Raw genomic sequence first — 24,191 nt, 5'->3', positions numbered from 1 at the left:
AATATCATTATGAACTCGTGGATTTAAACTTATTTGATGCGTTTCAATTCAACGCAGCTAGAATCCTTTCTTGGGCCTGCAGGAGCCTCTTCAGTTGCTCCTGAGTTCTTTCGATCTGATCTCTGTTGTCCTTGATAGTTTCGTTGTTTTTTGTTTGTTTGACATGTTCCAGGCTCATCTTGCACATTTTCTGCCAGAAATCACGTCCTTCTCCAGGAAGACCTCCCAGAAGTGGTATTTAGAGACCACAGTCAGAGCTCTGGGCTGCTCGTTACTGTTGATGAGTGATTGTTTCTAGACTTTTTCAGTGGACAAAGCTAGAAAAATGCATATTTTTTAAAGATAAAATGCATCACAAATTCATACTGACACTATTATTCAAATATTGGACTCATTGATCTTTCCCATTGCTTGCCAATGACCTCGACATAACTTGTTGTATCCCATACCACACAGAAAAGTCTCAAAGAACAATATAATGCTGCCAATAACTATGATTATGAAAAAGTTAGTTTTGCAACTTTTTAAAAAATGAAAAGTAAGCATCATAGTTTAGCTAGCTGAATTGGTTACCTTAACACAGCGTTATTATTGGTGTTTACTGTACATGTTGAGACTTTTTTTCCTATTTCTGGAAACATCAAATTGGCAGATATTTCACCTGTATTAAATAAATCAATTTATTGAAAGAATCAGTCGTACTGATTCTTTTATTACTTGCTTTTTTATTATCTAAATGGTTCCTTTTTGTTCATTAACATTTTCTATTCTTTATTCATACATACTCTCTTTCCAATGTTTCAAAACAAAAAACTATTTAGAGGGCAAGGAATTGCGTTCATATGGCATCATGATTCTTTGGGGTTTTGTTGTTTTTTTCTATATTTTTATTGATTTCAGAGAGGGAGAGAGAGATAGAAACATCCAGTGATACGAGAGAATTATTGATTGGCTTCCTCCTGCACGCCCACTCCTGGGGATGGAGCCCACAACCCTGTTAATCGAACCTGGGACTCTTCAGTCCCCAGGCCGACGCTCTGTCCACTCAGCCAAACTGGCTAGGGCATGATTCTTTGTTTTAAGTGAGTTTTCTATGAAACAATGAATTTCTTTTTAAGAATAGAAATGTTTACCATGACACTTTATAACTTAGAAATTTTATTACTATTTTTCTGCTATAACTTACCATGGATTACATTATACAATAGTGTTGATATTTTCTGAAGCAGTTATTTCTTGATCTGTGGATATGAGATATTATGATCAAGAAAATTATGTAAATAAGGGAAACTAAAGTGATGACCACTGAAATAAGAGCTGATTTATATGTGGAATTCTTCTTTTCTTTTTTTTTTTTTGTCTTCAGGTTAAAAAAAATAAATCATGACTGAATCTGCCTCTAGCACAAGTGGTCAAGAGTTTGACGTATTCAGTGTTATGGACTGGAAAGATGGAGTAGGTACATTGCCAGGAAGTGACTTAAAGGTAAGCTGTCTTTATTACGTTCAATTTTATGTAATGATAAAAATTAAATCTGAATATGTACGCAAACTAAGAATTAAAAACATTAAGCACAGTGTTTTATATGATACTTAGACCTCTACAATAAACTCTCAAGACAGTTGGACATGCTTGTGGTTTGGCAGAAGCCTTTGTCACTTGGGGTGGAGACTAAGGAATGTTTCGGCAGCAGGTGCTCATTTTGCAGATAGTGAGTTACAGCTTCGAGGAGGATCATCTCAGGTTTGACTCTCTCATGATGACAATGAATGTGGCAGTGGTAGGTTAGAAAACCTGGCTTATATTTTGTGGTAATGGGCTTTATAAATTTAAGTAACCACACTCCCTGGGCCCTAGTGTTCTCATTTAAAAACTGGATAATGTTAAAATATTGAATAAACAGAATGATTTACCTCCCTTAAATTATTTATACTGTAAATATGGATTTTATATAATCACTTGTTCAAAATTACTGGTTCTCCCTGTACACCAGGCTGCTTTTGTATGGAGGAGAACTTTCTTCAGAGAGTGATTCCTTCATGTGCTCCTTTTCTAGGTGCTCACCCTGCCCCTTTCCCCCAGACCCCCAAGCCCTCTCAGGGACCACATCTGCTGCCCCATGAAACATGGTTATGCAAGCCACCTGGGAAGTCAGCCGCCCTCACCTCTCATTTCAAATTTGCTTTTGAGCTGATCCTATCTCTGGGACCTTGAACCTGTCTGTGGCCTTTTGGACTTTGTGTCTGTACTTGGTCACTCAGATGTTTGAACTTCCAGTCTCCCTAACAGGCTGTTAGCTGGCTTACCTCTCTAATGCTTGGTGTTCTATACTGTCTTGAATAGAATTTCCTGCCCCCTAATATTGGCTTCTTATAATCCAATTCCTTTTCGCTGCCAAACCTGCCCTAGTTCATTCTCAGTGGTGAGATTTGGATCTGTTATTTAAGGAAACATACTTAGATTTTAGTTGGGTTAGGTTTAAAGAAATAAGTGCAGTGTGCCAACGTACCTTTCTGAGTTTAGCTGAACAGAAATATACTAGTGAGGTTTAGTGAAATTCGAAGAGGAGATTTGGTTATAGTTTTAGGCTGTGTGACCTTGAACAAGTCGGTTGGTCTCTTTGGGCCAGTTTCCTTTTGGTAAAATAAGGGATTAAATAAACACTAAAAATTTTATCTGCTCTTAACATTCTTCAACTGTTCGTCTGGATTAGATACATTAGAAGTAGAGTACTGGGATTTTTGAGAAAGAAGGAACGGTGTCTCAGACTCTGAAAACATCAGCCACATATTAGCTACCTGAACGTTGTCAAGTTATTTAAATTCCCTGTTTCCGAATCTTTATCTGTGAAATGGAAATAGGGGATCTATGTCTTAAGGTGGTTATGAGGTGGTTGAAAAAAATATCTATAATAATAAAAGTGTAATATGCTAATTTGACCGGACAGCCTAAGGACCTTCTGGACGTCATTCTGGATGTCCTTCCAGATGAAGCCGTGGCGGTGGGGGCCAAGGCAAAGGTGGTTAGGGGTGATGAGGCAGGCAGGCAAGTGGTTAGGGGTGATGAGGCAGGCAGGCAGAGTGGTTAGGGGAGATCAGGCAGGCAGGCAGGTGAGTGGTTAGGAGCCAGCAGTCCCGGATTGTGAGAGGGTGCAGGCCAGGCTGAGGAGCCCCCTCCCCCCATGCACGTATTTCGTGCACTGGGCCCCTAGTGTATATATAAAAGACTTAAATTGTAGCTATTCAGGCTTTGTTATATGTTGTGTAACTGCCCCCCTCCCTTTTTCATTGCTGCATCCTCTTGTACATTTTAATCCCTTCTGAGTAGCTTTTTTGGGTGTCAGGTAGATGACAAAATTTGTAACTTTTGTTTGGTTAGTTTTAACAATGGAGTATAATTTCCATCCCTAAGAAATTTAGATTGCCCGAGGTTTTCTAAGCAATGGATTTTAGGAATAGTAAATAACCCATTACTTTTATTAAAGCAAGCAGATAATTACGCCATTTAGTGGTTTTATAATCTGGGTTATTTGATTTTACTTTTAGGCTCATCTAATTGGACAGTTGTCATGTATTCAGTTCACTTCATGCACTATGGATAGTTTGATGTCCATTAAAAAAATAATTTAAAAACTGATTTTCTACCTTCTACCCTTTCCATCTAAGGAGATTCAGAGGCTAGCCAATCAATTATATTGCTTAGGATTTGTAATTCACTTGCTCCTTCTATTAAAATTCGAGTTGCTTAAGAGATCTGATTGAGAAATTAATTTTTCACAAACGTAAGATATTAGAAAGAACTTTGAATAAATCACGAAATTTACTCTCTCACATCATGCTTTGCCTGTTTGAAAACCTTAGCATTGCTTAATGTGTTCTTTTAAAATGTAAATTAGTATTTGTAGGTTAATATCTCAGGGCCAGCCCTGAGAACAGGCAGGTAGTGAGTGGTATGGGAAGATGTATGGTAGGGCTCCCTTTCCCTAAAGCAATTTCTCTACCTGAGCTTCTCATGCTGTCTGAAATTTATCCGCAGAGAATTATTCCTCTGGGCCGTACGGATTTAGTCTTTCAGAGTCCCTGAGTAACATGCAGATACACTCCTGAGAGCCATAGCATCTTATCTAGGAAGAAAAGTTGCCATTTAACTGAGAGCAGGACCTTGCAGCAGCAATGCAGAAGCCCAACTGGAAAACTCCCCGCACTCCTGGTGCACAATTGGCCTTGCCTTGGTTAGTGTTCAGACCAGTTTAGTTAACAAATATCTTTGCCCTTAAAGCAGATTGTAAGTAGAACTCAGATTTCAGCATAAAACAAAAATAGGAATCTCAGTAGTGTCTTTTAATGATCTGTTATTTAAGATAGGCAAAAGTAGGCAAAGACCCTTTGCCTTTACAAGCAAAATAGACACTTGAATCAATTAAAGGCAATTCAAGCCAAGACAAACAGAACCTTTGCTACTCTTTATATATTTTAGAAGTAATTGTTTCTGATTGACCTGGATATATCATATCCACTTACAGAAAATGTTCAGCGTCAGCTGATGTGCTCGATTTGCTTAATAAAGCGCTTTGTAAAGTTTATAATTTTGATATTCTTGGTTAGAATGGAATGACTATTTTCACATTGTTTTTTAGCCTTCTAGGTTAAAAGAACTAATAACTTCAAAAACAAAAAAGAAATAAAATTGGTTATTTCAAGTTTTCATGGTTCTAAAACTATTCATTACAAACTTCCAAACCTGTTTTGTTGGGGAAGATGTCAGTCTCTCTGGAATTCCGCCTGTGGAGCCCAGTCCTGTTAACAGCACCTAACAAGCTGTGTGGTCCAACACTTTCTACAACGATAGTAATATTGTAGAAGACACCGTAAATCCAAATTGAGAAGCCAGAAAAAAAATTGATTCCTGTGTCTTTGCATATGATAAAATACATTAAGAACACTTTGAGGTTAATTTTTGAGATAAAAGTAACTGGTTACAGTAGATGTTCTTTACTCTTCAGGGTTATAGGATGCCTCTGAAAATACGATGAATCTTAGCCCTATCCCCAGAAAAGTATATATGTGCCAATCTCCTAATTATGCATATATTTCATTGGACCCATTGACCCCTAAAGTCCATCCATCCATGGATCCCTAGCTCACAGGAGTCAACTGTTTCCCTAAATGCCATTGCATCTTTACTGTGCTTAAACTGTAGATCAGTTATAGGCATTAAATGTTAGGAGAAGGAAAAGATTATTGGGATTAAATGTTATATTGTGGGATTATTACCTTTTAACTTAACTTTGAAAGTATTTGAGCCTAAAGCTTCCAGGGGTCATAAGTCTGAATTTCTATTTGAAGACTCCACTTAGTGGTACTCTTGTTCTAGGTGTTTGAATTGCAGGGTGGTTTGTAGTTTAGCAGCAATTTGGAAATTTACGCCCCAGGAGACTTTCTTTGTAATGTTGTAAATGTTTGGTGCTATTTCTCCCATTTTGTAACTGTCAGATAAATATAAATTAACATCAACACATAATAAAAGTGAAAATTGCTTTCCTGGATTGAATTATAAGGTTCATGCCTGTTTTGTGTGTGTGTGTTTTAAATTTTTTCATTAGAATTGATATTCTATCATTTTCTTTAATATCATTAATTAATAATCATTATAAGGCTTGTTTTTTCTACTCTTGCCCAGTAGATGGTACTGTCAGCTTTATTTTGAAATATTCTGTTTTCAGACTTGATCATTTTAAAATTAATTTCCCCCCAAAAAGTAAAGTTATTTTTAGGTCTTTTTCATCCAGTTAACTTTTTGGGATTTCTTAGACTGACATTTGTAAATGAACACACTACCTAGAGTATACACATTATCTAGAAATTTGTGTCTGAAATATGTAGTAGGGAGAAGACTACTTTCACTTTCCTAAACTATTTCAACTTGTTCAGTCTGGAAAGCATTTAATGATTGTGGATTATGTGCAGAAAGTAATTTAAGGTGTTATCTTTACCTGGTGGAAGGAATAAGATTTTTCTGACTTGAGTCTGAATCTAGTTTGGTAAAATACACACTCTACGGGCATGTTGACCAAATCGATTGTTTGGATTTGGAAATGGAAGGCCTTTTTAAAATACTATGTATTTGCATGTTCATATATATTTCTGTGAAAAAAGTCTAAAAATTTTAAGCAAAAGGTTTTATTATCCCTTCGAATTTTAGCTTTTATGCTCTTCATCACTTGTTACAATAAGTAGATCCCTAATGTCATTCTGTTTTATGGGAAAACAGAAGGAATACAGAAAACTTTGAACTTCATGAATGAGAGTAAATCTAGCTGTTTCAAAGAGGATGGGGCCCCTTCAGCCTTTAAAACACACACAGACAGACAGACACACACACACACACACACACACACACACACACACACATACTATGGCCAGGCTATTACAGAAGCATACAATTTGAAGCTTGCCATGCAGTGAGAGGAAATTTTCAAAACTTGGACTCAAAATGTCCCTGAAATCAAATGCCCTTACTTTTTTTAAAAAAAAAATTTATTTATTAAATTGATTAAGATGACACTGATCAACATGAACAAATAGGTTTCATGTGTGAGTTTCTATGTTACGTGGTGCAAATGCCCTTACTTTCTAGTGATAAAATTGGCCTGGAACTAGGAGACTCATTCATAGACATTGCCAGCTGTTTTGGAAGACTAGAGGGAAATGTAATGGAGAATTCAGAGAGTAGTGAAAGAAAGAGGAAGTGACCCTTGCTTCCACCTTCCTCCTTCACATCTTGGGATATAATGACATGGATATGCCAGTGATAATTTCTGGAACAGAGATACTTCTTTTCTCTGAACTAGGTGAGACCAACTTATTCCTGGGAAAGCAGTAATTTTGATTATCAAATAAACTGTAATATAAGAATATAAGTCTTAGCAAAAAATGGTGTTTGAAATTGCAGGCCATATAAGTGAGCTGGCTACTTTACAGGACGGTGCAGGGTTGGTTGTTTATATCCTTAAGAAGTACCTTGCTGCTTTCTTCTATTCCCCTTCTCCAAATTCCAAAATTAGTAAAATGCAAATGATTTAATATCGGTAGAAGGCTTATTTAGATATAATAAAAGCGTAATATGCTAATTAGACCAGACGTCCTTCCGACGACCTTCCAGACAAAGCCAGGGCAGGGAGGGAAGCCCGGGTCCCGGGTGCCAGAGGGAAGCCAGTACCAGCAGCCGGGGGGAAGGAAGGCCTACTCTTGCACGAATTTCGTGCATCAGGCCTCTAGTCTAGATATAATTGTTTTAATTAATTTTTAACACATAATTTTTTTCTTAAAGACTATATAGGCCAGCCCTTAAGTTACTGTTTTCTGAACACTTTTGTAAATTTTGCCTCTTTCTCTACCATGTTGTCACTAGTTTCGAGTAAATGAATTTGGAGCCCTGGAAGTTATAACCGATGAGAGTGAGATGGAAAATGTTAAAAAGGCAACGGCTACCACAACTTGGATGGTGCCAACTGCTCAAGAAGGTAAGACTGGGTGCTCTGTATTGCCATTTCTTTCTTTTGAAAGTTTTAAAGTAAGAATATCTCAGGTTTTATTGTAGGCTGGAACCTTGAAAATTCTGGGTGATCTTCATGTCACATGTGCTTAGGTAAATTTCTGTAACGAAGCTGATGTGGAACTAGCTTTTATATTTTAAAATAACCATTAACTGTCTTCTCTCCTAATGCCAGATCTGTAATAGCACCAGGTTAATTGGAAATTATCCAGTAAATCCATGTAATAGCCTACCCAGGTGATTTAGCCAAAAGCCTGCCACTTTTTTCTCATCTGCTCCGATGGTTGTAACTAACACCTATATGCTGATGACTCCTAAATCTATATCTCCAGCCCCGACCTCTCCCCCGAGCTCCAGGCCCGTATTTCCACCTGCCTACTGGACATCTCCACCCGGATGTCCCACAGGTACCTCAAACGCCACATGTCTGAAATGCGATTCATTTTCTATTTCTTTCTCCCCTCCCCCCAAACCTGCTCTTTCTTCTGTAACACAGAGTTCAGTTGGTGGTAGCACCAACTACCCAGTTCAAGCCAGAAATCTAGGAGTCATCCTGAGTGTGTTTCCCCCCAGCCCCATAGCCTGTTAATCCTCTTGGTTTTTTATTTCCTAAATATGTCTCAGATCTGGCCTTTTCTATCTATTGTCACTGCCACTGGCTTAATTTAGGTCTTTATCAACTCTCGCCTGAACTAGTGCAGACATCTCCTGAAGAATCATTCTGCTTCTAATTTCGCCCAGTTTATCCTGTATACTGAACTTAGAGGAACTTGTGTAGATTGCTTCTCTGACGCTTCACCAATTCTTTTTTATCTCTAGCAAAACATACAGAGATCTGGGTGGCCTGCACCCACCTGCTCGCTTTATCTCTTTGCTTTCTGTTCTGTTCTTTGTACTTTGTGTTCTGGCGGTGCCAGCGGCACTGAGCTACCTGTAATTCTGCCAGCACATCCTGTGGCTTCATGCATCCTTGCTTTCGCTCATGCTGTTTCTTCTGGCTGGGATACTGTTTCTCACTTTGTCCAGTTGGTAAATTCCTCTTTGGCTTTTAAAACCCTGTTGAGGTTTTATATCAGAAAATCCTCCCCTGACCTCACCCCAGGCCGATTGACTCACGTCTTCCTCTGTACGACTTCTGGAACCTGTTTGTGCTTCAATGACTGCATGTGTCCCTTCTTACTGCAAATACTGGTTCTCTTGCCCGTCCTCTCTTCTAGCCTGTGAGCTCTCTTGGGTAAGGGCTATACTGTCATTTCCAGTGCCTAGCTTAAATTGGTGTCTGATAAATGTTTGCTGAATGAATGATTAGCCTAATGATTCAGGCGAAAGGAAATGTTCATTCCTAAACGATTTGGATAATTGTGATTCAGGAGATCTGCTGCATTAAAAGTAAAACAGAGAGACATTGATGTAACCAATTTAGTAAAACAAAATTACTCATCAAAATGTAATAAACATGAAATAGCATAGATAACCCTTTTTAAATTTTGTCAAAGACACATCTATAAAATAGGATTGTAAAGATTGACGGTTTAATTTTCTGAATTTAGTGACTAATGAAATTTTCTTCATTTTACTTCAAACGCTGTAGAAAAAGCCTTGGACAAGCTTTTTTTTCTGCAGAATTGTTTTGTTATGTAAATGATTTGAGTGATTTCTACCAAGCTCATCCTCTTCTCTCTCCCAAATCCTAGAGTTTGATCATTCATTCATTCAACAAACATTCTTTTATTGTGTTGCTAACAAAATTATTAGAAGAAAAAGTTTAAGTGTATTTTGGAATGTGTTCTGTCATGGTTTTAAATTTTTTTCTCTTCTTTCCATCTTCTAGTTTTTTCAGAGAAGACTGGGATGCCCTTCAGGTTGAAGGAGTCAGTAAAAGTAGAAGGGCTTCCGTTCTGTGAGAACTGTTGTCAGTATGGCAACGTAGATGAATGTCTTTCTGGAGGAAACTATTGCAGCCAGAATTGTACTCGGCATATCAAAGACAAGTAGGTTTTTGTTCCATTCCATCTGCAGAATGGGTTTTAGAGTCCATGGTCATGGCTCTCTGACCTCTGTCACCCTTTCATGCCCTTTCTTTTTTCCAAGACGTTTCCTGTAGAAACACATGGATCTCCATCTCATTACTCAACCTGGTGACCTCAGTCATGTCTGATCTGAGTTTTATTGCCTGTGTTTTACCTGCAATACAACTTCTGCCTCTTTCTTTAGCCATTTGTTTACACGAATTTGTTTGTTTCTCAGCTCAGAGTATTTAAAGTTCTCTGGGTCACATACATATTTTGATGATACTGATGGTTCTTGAAACACAGTTTTGTTTATATTTGGAGGGTTCTTAGGTAACTCAGCTAGAACTCTACAAATGGAATAAAACTGATTGGAAATCAACTGAATGAAGACCATAGTGAGTAATGTAATGAATTATGTTACTGCTGATATCAGGGAAGACTAAGAAATATGAGACAGGGACATCAGCTGTGACTGACAGTGGTGTGACTTTGTCATTTGGGGGTTATTTGACAGAATTCAGAGTATTACCAAGAAGATGTATTTCTTGCATATAATTGTATGCTGTAAATAAATGACTTGACATTTATATTTCACTGGAGTTTCCCATGTATTTTAATTAGCACAGTCTTGTAAATTGTCTGTTTTTGTTGGGGCCAACTGATATTTTACAAAGTTACACTTGGCCTTTTTCATTTGGACTTGTTATTCTTAATAATTGATAAATCCTAGTTTTAAAGTTGCCCTGAAGACTAAAATATCTTTGAATAATTGATTCTTTTTTTAAAAAAATTGATTTCAGATAGGAAGGGAGAGGGATAGAGAGAGAAATAATGATGAGAGAGAACTATTGATTGTCTGCCTCCTGCATGCCCCCTGCTGGAGACCTAGCCCACAACCAGGCGTATGCCCTTGACCTAAATCAAACCCAGGACCCTTCAGTCCGCAGGCCAACGCTCTATCCACTGAGCCAAACCAGCTAGGGCAATAATTGATTCTTTTATTAGTATGGGTTGCAGATGTGAAAGACAAATTATTTTAAACTTGTGAGACTCTGTTTTACATATAGTGCTGGTCTCCTTTTGAAATTAACGTAGAAACTAATTTCCACTTTCTAACCTTGACAGTGTCACAATATATGATAATGGTTTGACATGTTCCCTATCTATGATATTCTAATGTCTACACATCCTGGTGGTTAAATATTTTTCCTTTGGTGGGTAATGTTTTAAAAGAATTTGCATTGATACTCACCATGTAGATGTTTGATAGGTATTGTTTCCTGTCATTATTTTGGGTTTACAAGCAGCAGAGATCAGAAGGAGGAAAGGGACCTAGGAGAAGACAACGAGGAAGAAGACCCTAAGTGCAGTCGGAAGAAAAAACCAAAGCTATCCCTGAAAGCAGACTCCAAGGAGGATGCAGAAGAGAGAGATGACGAAATGGTTAGTATCTCTTATGGGACTACCTGGGAATATGGGGGTGTTTCCTAAGTGGGTAGCACCATGGTCAAAGGCACTAGCTCTACAGCTAGTTACTGACTTCAAGTGCTGCTTCGGCGGCTCTCTGTGTTACCATCAGCACATTATCTACCTACTCTCTCTTTGTTGCTGTCCTCATCTCAAAATGGGAATTGTAAATAATAGTACCCCTTTCTTAGGGTGAAGAAGTAGGAATTTCTGTGCTTATTGCTGGAAAGAGGCAACAGTAGACCTTCAGTTTTGACAATGAACCTTTAGTTTCTTTCAATAGCAAGATCCCAGTCCCATTTTAGTAAATTGCAGACAGATCTCATAAAAACTATGTGAATAGATAGAAAATGGCACATCAGTGTCAGGTATATTTAGGGAGAACTAATTCAGAGTATGCGAATTAAAACATAAATGTCTTATCCCTAAAATATTAATGGTTCTTAGGAAAAGAGAACTTTAAGGTCTTGAGGCATTTTCCTTAAGATCAACTTTGAACAACTTTTATTTGCTATCACTATTCTAGGAGCTGAGAATACAGGATGAACAGGACAGCAGCGGGACAGGTCTCTACTCACAGGGACATTACATTCTTAGTAAGGGAACATATAATAAAGTAAATAAGAGAAATGTCAGCCTGTGATAAGTGCTTTGCCGAGAATTACAATGGGGCTTGAGGATTGGCTATTTTAAGTTGGGTTGTCAAGGAGGCCTCCCAGAGAAGGTGGCATGAACAATGTGATCTGAATACTAAGAAGGAGTCAGCTTGGTAAAGTTAGGAGTGAGGAGCCCTCTGGGAAGTGGAGCAGCTTAAGGAAAAGTTCCTACAGTAATGTGCAGCATGCTTTGTTTGAGGAAATAAAAGGAAACAATACAGTTGAGAGTGGAGTCAGGTGAAGCTGAAGAGGTCCAGGCCATGGAGGGCTTTATGGTATACCAGAGTAATGGGTTTTCATTGTATTTTGGGTGTGATGGGAAACCATTGGAAAGTTAAAGGCAAGGAAACACTGTGATATAATTTATGTTTTAAAATGATCACTCTAGCCCAGCCGGGTGTAGCTCAGCGGTAGAGCGTCGACCTAGGAACCAAGAGGTCACCGGTTCGATTCCCAGTCAGGGCATATGCCCAGGTTGCGGGCTTGATCCCCAGTGGGGGACGTGCAGGAGGCAGCCAATCAATGATTCTCTCTCATCATTGATGTTTCTATCTCTCTCTCCCCTCCTCTCTGAAATCAATAAAAATATATTTTAAAAAAAATAAAATGATCACTCTAGCTTTGCCAGGTGAGAGCAAAAGTGGAATGAGGGAAACCAGTTAGGATTTTATTGTAGTAGACCAGCTAAGAGGGCTATGTAAGATAGAACAGGGGATTTGGGATCCTTTCGAGGTAGGTTTGCTGGTGTGTGAGGGAAAGAGAAGAATCAGGGCTCACTCTTAGGCTTTTGGCTTGAACCATTGACTGGATAATGATGCCCTTTACTGAGGATGGGAAGGCAAGGCCGGAGTGTGGGATCTGGAGATACTTGGGCACCATGAGTTTGAGATGCTTATGAGACGTCCAAGTGGAGATCCAGTAGGCAGGTGTATGCATGAGTGTGGAGTACGGACTGGGGATATCTTATAGGCAGGTGACCTTTAAAACTTAGGGAGAGAGATTAGATAGAGACCAGAAGAGGGCTGGGTTGGAAGAGACACTAGCAAAGGGACTGAGAAGGGAGGCTGGGGAGGTGTGAGGAATATCGGAACAGAGGGCCCCAGGAGCTAGGAGAAGAAAGGGTTTCAAGGAGGCGGGAGCAGGATCCCTGCTATTCTACAGAGTAGTTTTTGGAAATGCTCTTATTTTGTGATGACCTTAGGCCAAAAGCAGCATAGCTCTCAAGTTACATATATCCTTACTTTCCTTAAAACTTAGGAAGTGAAATTGAAGAAAAGTACAAAACAAATAATGCTTTCTGATAGCACTCTAACTTTTTGTTGGTGCCAGTTTCACAAACTTTCAGAAAATCATAGTTTTCTCTCTTACTGTAGGAGAACAAACAAGATGGGAGAATCCTGAGGGGTTCACAGAGAGCCCGAAGGAAAAGACGCGGTGATTCAGCTGTATTAAAGCAGGGTGAGTCGATGAAGAAAAGGCTTTACTTGCAACTTTATGAAACTTAAAATATTTCATGTGGGTAGACATTTTAGTCTTAGTTGTAATGCACATTAGGGCAGCTAAGGTATTACTTTGGGATTTTTTTAAATTAAATTTTATCAGTAAAGATTATAGTTTTGCAGAAATAGGTAAGGGAAAAATGGAAGTTAGTAACTTTCGAACAGTGTCCGGGCAAACACGAGAACACCTTACTTTATTTGAGCATCAAATAGGTTTCATCTATTTTTGCACTTTTATTAACACTTACATTCTTGTTCATTTCCTAAGAGTGTAAGTTTTAAGTTTTTAATGTTTTCTCTCAAACCACAGCCTCCTAATATGGTACCTTTTTTTTTTCATTGTTCCTCTGGCAACACTTTATTCTCACGAGGAATCCAGTCCTCAGGCCCTTCCCTTGAATACTTGAGTGGATGAACGCCCACCTTATTCAGCATGGACCTCACGTCATTCTCCTAGAGCCCCAATGTCCTCTGCTGGGCTTTATCCCCTTGACCTGCCACATCGGCCTGGCCAGTCCTTCATGTTAGGTCACTTCACTTGCGCAGCTCCAGTTCCGCCCCGCCCAGTCATGCTGTCCCTACAAATCAGGACTATGAACCCAGTGTTCCTCTTCTGTGATGGATGCATTCCTTGCTTGTTCATCTTTTAAGCCTTGAAAGAAAAGCGTTTGAAACATTTCAACCCTGCCTCAAGCACACAGCCTAACTTTTACCATTGGGGGAGTTGGCTTCTAGTTTATGTCACTGAGATTAAAGGGAATAAATTCTCAGTTACTCAGCACTTTACCTCAAAGATGTCATCAATCTTTCTTTCCCTTCACCTTCATCTCTATTCTCAGGGCCCTGTCCCCTGTGGGACCTTGTTTCTTTAGTCATTTACTTTTACTCCTTAGCAATTCAGACTTTTTTCTCTTCATGAGCTCCACCCTAGCTGGTTCAGATCTCATCCCTAAAATACCTTTCCCCCAATTTTGTTACCTATCAAGCTATTGCATTTTCCTTTTATTTCCATTATTTGCCAAGTTAATCCCAAATAAAATTGATGTTAGCTGACACCGTATCTTTATCACATATATTCGTTTGCTGCTCAAAATCTGTCCTTCACTGAATTGATTTTCTTCCCTTTTACCCCAATTGGCAGCCATTCCCTAGCCACTCAGTGCACTGGCCATTTCTAGTTTTCGACTTATTCATCTCTTAGTTTTTGAGCATCCTGCCTCTAGAAGCACCTGCTTCCTGTGGCTTCCATGGTACTCTTCTGTTTTGATTTTCTGCTGCGTCTTCTTCCTTTACTCTGAGTTCTTCTGAGTCTTTCTTCTACCCTCATAGCTGCAGATACACCCTGCAGTTCACGCTTGGCTCTCATTGCCTTGGAAGAGGAGCCAAGACAGGAGACTGAGAACACCAGCTGTGGTAGTAAGAGAAGAGCCAGGCCTAGTGGTATTTAGGGAAGTGAGAGTTCACAATGCACATCTGTGAATGTTTTAGACTTTTGGAGATTCTGTCATTTTAATCTCACTTGCCTTTCAGGTTTGCCTCCTAAAGGAAAGAAGGCCTGGTGCTGGGCATCCTACCTGGAAGAGGAAAAGGCTGTGGCCGTGCCAGCGAAGCTATTCAAGGAGGTACGGCCGCTCTGGAGAGCGCTGTGTCTGACGGCACGGAGCTGCCGTACTAGCTGGAGTCGGCACTGCCATGTCCGCTGTCTGTTTAGGACCTGTGACTTGGGATCATTTCTCAAGCATATTGTTTGGCATGTGTGTATTTATGTGGAGGGGTACCTGCAGGGCCAGCCAGCATTAATACATGACACCTCCCTCTCCCCCAAGCTGTGTGCATAGGCACATAGCTATACACATGCTCTTTTCTCTCAGCATTTACCAGCTTTGACTCAATTTTAAGAGATATTTCTGCTATTACTAAAAAACTAGTAGATAAAGAAAAACTGGCATGAAATTTCATGTCAACATGAAGGCTTTGGGAGAATAGAAATGAGTTACTGAGGTTTACATAATATCACAACAAAAATCTAAAAATGAATTACTATATTTTATTAACTATAGTGAAAATATTGTATCCTAAGTAATTTAAAATCAGTTAAAGGTATAGACGCCAAGTGTAATTCTAACTAGGAGCTGCTGCCCCTGGGCTAAAACAGGGGTCAACAAAGGGCCTTTCTATAAAGGGCCAGAGAGCAAGCATTTAGGCTTTGTGGGCATCTGGTCTCGGGTGCTACAGCTCAGCTCTGTTGCTGTAATGAAAGCAGCCATAAGCAATATATAGGTGAAGGAATATGGCTGTATTCCAATAAAACTTTAATTACAGATGGTGGCCTAGAATTGACCCATAGACTATAAGTTGACTCCTAGCTTAAATTATTTAATATTTAATCATAGTATGTAATAAGTCTGCCATCAATATCTTGTTATATATGTAGGAATTTAGGGATTTTTTAAAAAAGTATGACAAGTAAATATTAGGACGAGTTCTCTACAGTAACATTTAATTTAAACAGTAGTAATCACTTTTGAACTTATTCTATGTAATTATTTACTGTAACTTCAGTCCTTTGAGGAATAGCCTTTTAACATTTTTTAAAAAGAAATTTTATATATAGGCCCAGCCATCGTGTCTCAGAGGTTGAGATAAGCAATGTATGTAGATCCAAATCCTCTTCCCCTCTTAAACCAAATGATAACATATGTCATTCATATTGTTTTTGGACTTTGCTTTTTTGTTAACTTAATTTGGAAATTATTCCATCTCAGTTCATTATTTCCCTTTACCATTCTTTGATATTAATGCATAAAATTCAATCTTACGGCTGTTCCATAATAGTTTAAGCTGCTCCCTATGGATTGACATGTGACAAATATTGACATATATGACACATACATATATATGATATATGTGTCAACCTTTAGGAAGCACCTTAAGTTATTATAGATTAGACATAAGAAGGAATACTATATGTACATATGGAAGATAGATACACGAATCTTTTGCCATGTAAATGTTTTAATGAATAATTTTGTGCACCTGCCATTTTGCACATATGGTTATCTCTGTTGGATAATTTCCTAGAATTAGAATTGCTGAGCTGAAGAAAGTGTTCTTTTTTAATGGATATCATGAGATTGCAGCTTATATCCCTACTAGTGATGTCTGTGTGCATGTTTCCCTAGAGTCTTGCCAACAGTGTTATCAAACTTTTTTATCATTACCAACCTGATAGGTGAAATATATTTTTGTGTAATTTTTGTATGACTTTTATGAGTGAAGATGAGCATCTTTTCAAATATGTAAAACATTTAAATTTTCTTTTATGTGACCTCTTTGTAGTCTTTATCCATTTTCCGTTGGACCATGAGGTGATCCTTGTCTTTTGAATTTTTAAAAGTTATTTATTTATTTGGTTAAAGACTTTATTTAAGAATGGTAATGATTCATAATTTTAATTAGACATCCAGGATAAAATACTAAAACTGCTGTCATTTTTCATTGTAGTATCAATCCTTTCCATATAACAAAAATGGGTTTAAAGTTGGCATGAAATTAGAAGGCGTGGACCCTGAGCATCAGTCCGTGTACTGCGTCCTCACAGTGGCTGAGGTAAGCTTTATTTTTAAAGTAAAATGGTGACTATGGAGTTTTAATAATGGGAAAAGATGCCACTTGTTGAAGACATGCAAAGCTCAGGCTGCTCCCAAGTCATTATTTGAGAAAGAGGACCTGTTGACTTCTCCGTATCTGTACTAGCCTTGGTCTGGCTGGATATCACTGCATGTGGAACTTTATGAAGGACAAGAAGCCAGCACACAGACAGTGTGCAACAGGGCAGGCGCTCTGGGACTCCGCAGCAGCCGTGTGCCCTGTGCTGGGCTGGCTGCTCCCACGCCAGCCCCCCACGGTGATGCGCGAATGAGAGGGGATGTGTGCATGTGGGAAAAGTATTTGTCACCCCATATCCATGCTCCTGATAACCAGGGATGAAGCCAGAACACGGCAGCCCAGCCTTTCCCGTGTACACAATAGCCTTTGCCTTTGGGTTTTGTCATGTGTTTGCTTGTGTTTGCTGCTGTTAATGAGGGTGCTTTGATTAACATAAACTGTATCATACTGGATGTCCATGCACTCAGCATTCTGCGTGTGTTTGTTTTTTAATTAATCAGCCGTCACCTATTTCAGGTTTGTGGATACCGGATAAAGCTGCACTTTGATGGGTATCCTGATTACTATGACTTCTGGGTTAATGCAGACGCTCTGGATATTCACCCAGTTGGGTGGTGTGAGAAAACTGGCCATAAGCTCCACCCTCCCAAAGGTATTGTCACTTTTTGGTTTCATATTTTAAATTGAATAAAAACATTTTTACCTGTTGATTTAGAATTTTTAAGAATTCAGTCTCTATAATTCAGATTGGCCCAAATTCAAGCTTGATGAACAAATACATTCATTAGAGTGAAAGGAAAAAAAAGTAGAATCCTATTCAATAGATGTCAATATTTAGCAGATTTGCATATAAAATAACATTTAAAAATTGGTTTAGACCAGCCGTGGGCAAACTACGGCCAGCGGGCCGGATCCGGTCCATTTGAAATGAATAAAACTAAAAAAAAAAAAAAGACCGTACCCTTTTATGTAATGATGTTTACTTTGAATTTATATTAGTTCACACAAACACTCCATCCATGCTTTTGTTCCGGCCCTCCGGTCCAGTTTAAGAACCCATTGTGGCCCTCGAGTCAAAAAGTTTGCCCACCCCTGGTTTAGACGGTGGTTGAACTAATAGCAATTATTTTTTTATTATTGAGTTCTTTACAGTCTGCCAATAATTTTGCCTGTTTCATGTTTACATAAAGATCTGAGAACAACAGATACCATCTTTCAGTCCATTTCTGTGTTTAATAATGGCATATTTCCTTCCTTTTTCAGCTATTGCAATAGTAGTGTTAACATGATACAAAAGATCCCGGTTACTAGTTTGATATTTTGGGCCTGTCTCATGGTTATTGTTTTTTAATGGCATCCTTTGGTTTTAAGTGAAAAATTAATGGCAGGATGGTATTTTCAAATAGCTGAGGGATTAAACAAAAACATATAGAAAAATATGAGTGTAAAAAAGAAAATCTGTAAGCCTTTATATGAATTGACTGCTTATATATGGTGACTTACTAGCTGTTCTTTTCATGCTTTTAATGGAAGTAGCAGAGAGCACATGAGCAGAGAAGATAAAATGCTAAATTTCCTTTTTGTAAGGAAAGGTTGGCTTTATCAATATTAAGCATGAAATTGTGAAAATTAAGGCAAGGACATTTCCATTATTCTAATTTACCAGCATGCTTACTTCATAAATCTTGAATTATCAACCCTGTGATAATAGGCCAAAAAGATTTAATCTGTTGTATTACTATTTTTCCAGCTTCCCATTAATTCTTACAAGTTAGTCTCCTGAAATAGAGTAGGTAAGGGAAAAATAAAGAATTTGACTATTCCAGATCACTAGCCTACTGCTAAGGAGTACTATCTAAATACTGATAGAAATGCCCGGGTAATAAAAGAAGCATACCTAAGTATAATATGTATTTACTTCCTTACACCTTTCCTTTATATCCATTACTGTTTATTCAGAATTGAAAAAAAATAGTATAATTTGTTGTAAATAAACACAACCTATGTATAAAAATGCATAGTTATGAATTATGATTTAAATTTTGTCTGTTTAAAAAAACCACTTGGCCCTGCCAGTGTGGCTCAGTGGTAGAGTGTCAACCTATGAACCAGGAGGTCACAGTTCGATTTCTGGTCAGGCACTTGCCTGGGTTGTGGCTTCAATCCCCAGGGCAGCCGATGGATGATTCTCTCTCATCGATGTTTCTGTCTCTTTCTCCCTCTTCGAAGTCAATAAAAATATATATATTTTTAAAAATCACTTGATCTCCTGATTTTGGCATGTTTGAATTACAGATAAAAATGGGAATGGACCCCAGCTGGTTTGGCTCAGTGAATAGAGCATCGGCCTGTGGACTGAAGGGCCCCAGGTTCGATTCCGGTCAAGGGCACATGCTCGGGTTGTGGGCTCGATCCGCATTAAGGATCGTGCAGGAGGCAGCCAATCAGTGATTCCCTCTCATCATTGATGTTTCTATCTCTCTCTCCCTTTGTACCTGAAATCAATAAAAATATATATTTTTTTAAAAAGTGGGAATGGAAAACTAAGTGTGAAATATTTTGCTATGTTACTAAGTCTGTTTATATGTTCTTGCCCTAGGTTATAAAGAAGAAGAATTTAATTGGCAGACTTACCTGAAGACATGTAAAGCTCAGGCTGCTCCCAAGTCATTATTTGAGAATCAGAATATAGTAAGTACATCCAAAATACTTTTTCTTAAAAAAAAAAAGTGGCTGTTGAGTGTAGGATAAATTCCAAGTGATAGCAAGAAACTATAACAAATTTTATTGTTTTGGTAAATAGAGTACTCTTACCTTAATTAAATTTTAAAATTAAGCTTAAAATCTTCATAAGTAAACTTCTTTTTTATAGCCATATCATGGTTGTCTTTTTTTATTGAATGGTAGCAGGCAACATAGTACAAAATGCAGGTGTAATTTACAGTTAAGGTGCATAAAAAATTAAATTGATGGGATACTTTATTGTTACTGTCATCTGTTCAGGGTGCTGCTACAGTGGGATTCACCAGTGAGGCGAGTGGAGCCCTGTGTGGATTTGTATGCTTGTCTTCACTCTAGCTTCTAGCTTTATTTTCAGTACAACAGCAGCACAATCTGATGTGTGTGTACTTTCTCCTTCTTGACCTGTATTATGACTTTCCATTATATTTGACATCTCTGAGGAAGCCTGATACCTTACATTCTTCTTCCTGGCCCAAGTTCTGATCCAATTGGAAAGAACAGAGAGCAAGCAGGTAGAAAACCAAAATATTGTCTTTGTAATTGGTAAGGGCTTAGTTGCATGGCCTATATCTGCTATCAAATGAGCTTCTTGCTTCTGAGCCCTAGAATTAGAGAGATTTACTGGCCCTTCCTGCCCCACCTCCCAAACCCAGGAGCATTGGACCAGGGCATACACACCCTCCCACATTTAGAGTGTGACCTGTTTCTTCTTGCAGATTCACCAGTCAGGTAACAGCGAGTGAGAATCTGGAAAGAGGCAGTAACGTTTCAATAACATTCCCTCCAAATGAAAATATATATGAGGATTAGGGAAGATGTTCTTCCTCCCACCCCCGCCCAAATACCCTCCATTTGGGAAATGATTTTAACCTGTTGTTTTTAGCATCAGTGGAATGGCTAAAAGATTCTCTGATCAAACTGAACATAAGCCTGGTCTAATTAGAGAACTGAAGGGTGTGTGTGTGTGTGTGTGTGTGTGCGCGCGCGTAATAGAAATCAAATGAGCCATGTTAATATTTTAAAGCATCTTAATTGAAAGGATAGTTTAATTGCTGGAATGTAAATTCTGCATTGTTAGTAGGTATTTTCTGTCAAGACGAGGCCAGTTAGGTGGAAAACCCAGTGGCCTGCTCTCACGACTCCAAGTTTCCTCATCCCTGCCTGGTTCTCTGATGAAGACTTCAGTTGGGGATTTGATTAACTGCCTTGAACCGTCTTCTTAAATTCCGTGCTTTGCTAGCACACAACTTAATTTTGGGTTATGTGATTGGTATCTAAGAAGCAATTAATTTTTGTAGTTTCCTCTACCTTAGAATATTCAAATATTTATGGTCAGAACTCTGATAGATAATTTCAGGACTTAAAAGTATGCTACAAAGTATCTTTGCAGCATCAGTGACTGCTTCTTTAATTCAGCCAGGACTGAATTCTAACATTTTCAGGTACCGGGCCATCTACAGTTTGTAATGACAGTGGTATATTTATACTAAAAAGAGAGACAGCATCTATTTTGCTTAAAGTAATTAGGATAGTATCAGTATTTTTCAGAAGGATTTTATTTTTATTTATTTTTAATTATATTTTTATTGATTTCAGAGAGGAAGGGAGAGAGAGAGATAGAAACATCAATGATGAGAGAATCATTGATCGGCTGCCTCCTGCATGCCCCACACTGGGGATCGAGCGTGCAACCCGGGCATGTGCCCTGACCTGGAATTGAATTGTGACCTCCTGGTTCGTAGGTCAACGCTGAACCATTGAGCCATGTTGGCCGGGCAGAAGGATTTTATTTTTAGATGGGCAGAAGTATTGTGGTGGGTATAATTGATGCCCAAATACACTTCTCTGAGATTAGGATATTTTTCCTCACAAAAGATTATAAGGAAAGTTTACATTTTACTGCCCCTTAAGCACTAAATTTTATTGAATTTTTTATTATCTTAGCTCCATGTCCCAGATGGCTAATAATTTGTGGATTTCCTTATATTACAAACTATTTGAATAGCTGTATATATTACCAGCCAGTTCATTTATGAAGATGACCTACTTTCAATACTCTTTTGAGAAATCTTTTCAGAAGTGGGAATGAATGTGTACTGACTCACACACATTTTTACCTTACTAAGTGCAAAATTAGTTATTTCGTGTAAAATAACTTTCATTGTTAACTCTGTAATCAAGGGAGAGAAAAACAGAAAGGGAATTTATTTGGTGAATCAGACTTGCCTAACTACTATAGTCGTCTAAGGTACCAAAACACGAGTTGATATTAATTAAACTCTGTGAGGCTGAGGGTGCTTTAGTTTTGAGTTGCACATAGTTAATTGGGACAGTTAATTGGGTGTAGCAACAGGGCATTTTTCTTATTGCTCTGTTGGAAAGTGACCCTGCTGTAAAGCTGGTGCTTGATTCTTAAACAATGTGGACACAGCTGGTGGACGCCAGGCCTTCACCCAGAGGTGCAGAGAGGGTGCGGGTCTCACTGTTGAGTGTGTGCTCATCTCTAATTAAATCTGTGTGTTTCGTAGACAGTGATCCCATCAGGCTTCCGAGTTGGAATGAAGCTTGAAGCTGTAGACAAAAAGAACCCTGCGTTTATCTGTGTTGCTACGGTAACAGATATGGTGGACAATCGTTTCCTGGTACATTTTGACAACTGGGATGAGAGCTATGACTATTGGTGAGACATTTTTCCATTGCAGTGTGTGCTTTTTCTAATTTAGTGTTTATCCAGGTAAACCAGGTGCATGGTTTAAAAACAATCGTAATGCAAAGTTTGAACAGAAAATAAAAAGCTGCCCCACTCTTTTCTGCTTCAGATCTTTAACTTTTTCCTGTTCCCTACGGTGTGTATTTCTAAATGGCACCCTTTAGTTCTACTTTGTGATTTGTCTTTTAGTTGACTTCCTGCTGTGGACGTGCACCCCATCCCAACATGTGCTCACACGTGACACACACAGACTCACAGCTTCCCCCTGCAAACTTGGGTGTCATCCCTTATTTTTTAGAAAAGTATTTTCATCTATCTCTCATATTTTTATGCCTAGTAGCTAATTTAACCATTTACAATAACTGAATACAAATAAAGTAATTGAGAAATACTGTTTTTAATCCTTATTGTGTTTGGATATACTACATAGTGTAGTAAGAGCAACATATAAAATTATAATTATAAAATAATTATAATAAAGCCATTATATTTTGATTAAGTAATTAAAGTAATGATTTTACATATCGAATTCATGTTCATTGATCATTATAATTCAGTTTCCTGATGAAAGGCATTTCTGAAGTGTTTAGTTCCTTCTAGAGAAAACTTGAAATGATAAAATTTTAGAACAGTGATAGATATCTCGGATTCTTAGACACTCATCAGTTTTACTTGCATTATTTTAAAAAAGAGATATTGAAAGTCATTTGCTATTCGATTAAAAAAATCCTTTATATTATATGTTACATATGCTTTTTATAGAATTTTTAAGATATAGATAAGTAATTCTATGTTTACATCACAGAGTCAATTACTTTTGAACATCTTGGTGTGTTTTTCCCCAGATTTTTTCTGCAAAGCGTAATAATTTTTCCTCAAAGGATATCTTTTTATTCAGTTTGCAGTGCAAACCTTTGTTGAAATACAGACCATTTCAAGTATATACCAAAGTAGAGCAATAGAGTGATCCTCCTGCCGCCATTACACGGCACCAGCACTTACCAATTTATATCTACTCTTGTCTTCTCTGCATTCTTACTCCTAAAATCTGAATTCCAGGATTGTTCTAAAGCAAATTCCAGATATCATAACATGTCATCTGTGAATATTTCATTATGTAACTTCTAAAGATATTCTTTTTTTCTAAATATATAATGTTACAAATGCTATCATGTTACTAACATATGTAAACATTCCACCCTGTTGTCTCGGGCTTTATTTTAGTTTGATGGTTCTAGGTCCAAATGAGGTGTACACTTTGTGATTTCTTGGATGTACCTCTTGACCTTTTTATTGATTTTAGAAGGAGAGGCAGGGAGAGGGGGGGGGAGAGAGAAACATCAGTGTGAGAGAGAAACATCAATCAGCTGCCTCCTTCACACCTCCTACTGGCGATGGAGCCTGCAACCCGGGCATGTACCCTGGCCAAGAATGGAACCAGCAACCTTTCAGTACAGGTTTTGGCACTCAACCAACTGAGCCACACCAGCAGGGCCTCTTGATCTTTTCTAAAGTATAGATTCCAATTCCTCTGTATCTTTTTCTTCTCCTTAGAACTGTTAGTGAAGAGACCAGGTTGTTTATCCTATTGAGTCTCCCATAGTCTGGGTTTGCTGATTGAATCATTGTCATGTTGCTTACCATGTTTTTCTGTTCTTCATAGTCCCTGTAAATTAGTGGTTTTGTGTCATTTAAAATTATCTGTATTGATCTTCAGTGAGTGAATGGATGAGAAACTGTAAATTTAGAAATAATGTCAGTCTGTCCTTTCTGGGTCAAATACATGTCTCCCCACCTGTGTTTGATGTGCCGTGATGATGGCAGTACCAACGTGATGACCGACCTTTGATTAATAAATGAAATTTTAAAGCAATTATTAGAG

At 38.2% G+C, this 24,191-nt stretch overlaps 1 protein-coding gene across 12 annotated transcripts in view; it reads left to right on the top strand.

Annotated features, from left to right (window-relative positions):
* L3MBTL3 (L3MBTL3, histone methyl-lysine binding protein) overlaps positions 1 to 24,191 on the top strand; it is an 86,541-nt gene that overhangs the window by 21,424 nt on the left and 40,926 nt on the right. For 3 of the 12 annotated variants that reach the window (XM_023759139.1, XM_023759138.1, XM_023759147.1), the window contains 12 exons: positions 1,367 to 1,485; positions 1,597 to 1,743; positions 7,411 to 7,522; positions 7,887 to 7,961; positions 9,386 to 9,545; positions 10,862 to 11,009; positions 13,063 to 13,147; positions 14,719 to 14,810; positions 16,693 to 16,797; positions 17,374 to 17,509; positions 19,457 to 19,548; positions 22,128 to 22,279. In XM_023759139.1, coding sequence (XP_023614907.1) covers positions 1,384 to 1,485; positions 1,597 to 1,743; positions 7,411 to 7,522; positions 7,887 to 7,961; positions 9,386 to 9,545; positions 10,862 to 11,009; positions 13,063 to 13,147; positions 14,719 to 14,810; positions 16,693 to 16,797; positions 17,374 to 17,509; positions 19,457 to 19,548; positions 22,128 to 22,279 — 1,406 coding nt within the window. In that variant the 5' untranslated portion in view covers positions 1,367 to 1,383. Of the gene's footprint in view, positions 1 to 1,366; positions 1,486 to 1,596; positions 1,744 to 7,410; positions 7,523 to 7,886; positions 7,962 to 9,385; positions 9,546 to 10,836; positions 11,010 to 13,062; positions 13,148 to 14,718; positions 14,811 to 16,692; positions 16,798 to 17,373; positions 17,510 to 19,456; positions 19,549 to 22,127; positions 22,280 to 24,191 lie in introns of those variants that run through there. The other 9 variants (XM_023759140.1, XM_023759141.1, XM_023759142.1 and 6 more) reach the window with 9 other exon arrangements.

This window comes from Myotis lucifugus, unplaced genomic scaffold, assembly GCF_000147115.1.
Source record: "Myotis lucifugus unplaced genomic scaffold, Myoluc2.0 scaffold_150, whole genome shotgun sequence".
Lineage (NCBI taxonomy): Eukaryota > Metazoa > Chordata > Mammalia > Chiroptera > Vespertilionidae > Myotis > Myotis lucifugus.
Note: the sequence above shows the minus strand (reverse complement) of the source record. Positions and strands in the feature narration are given on the sequence as shown.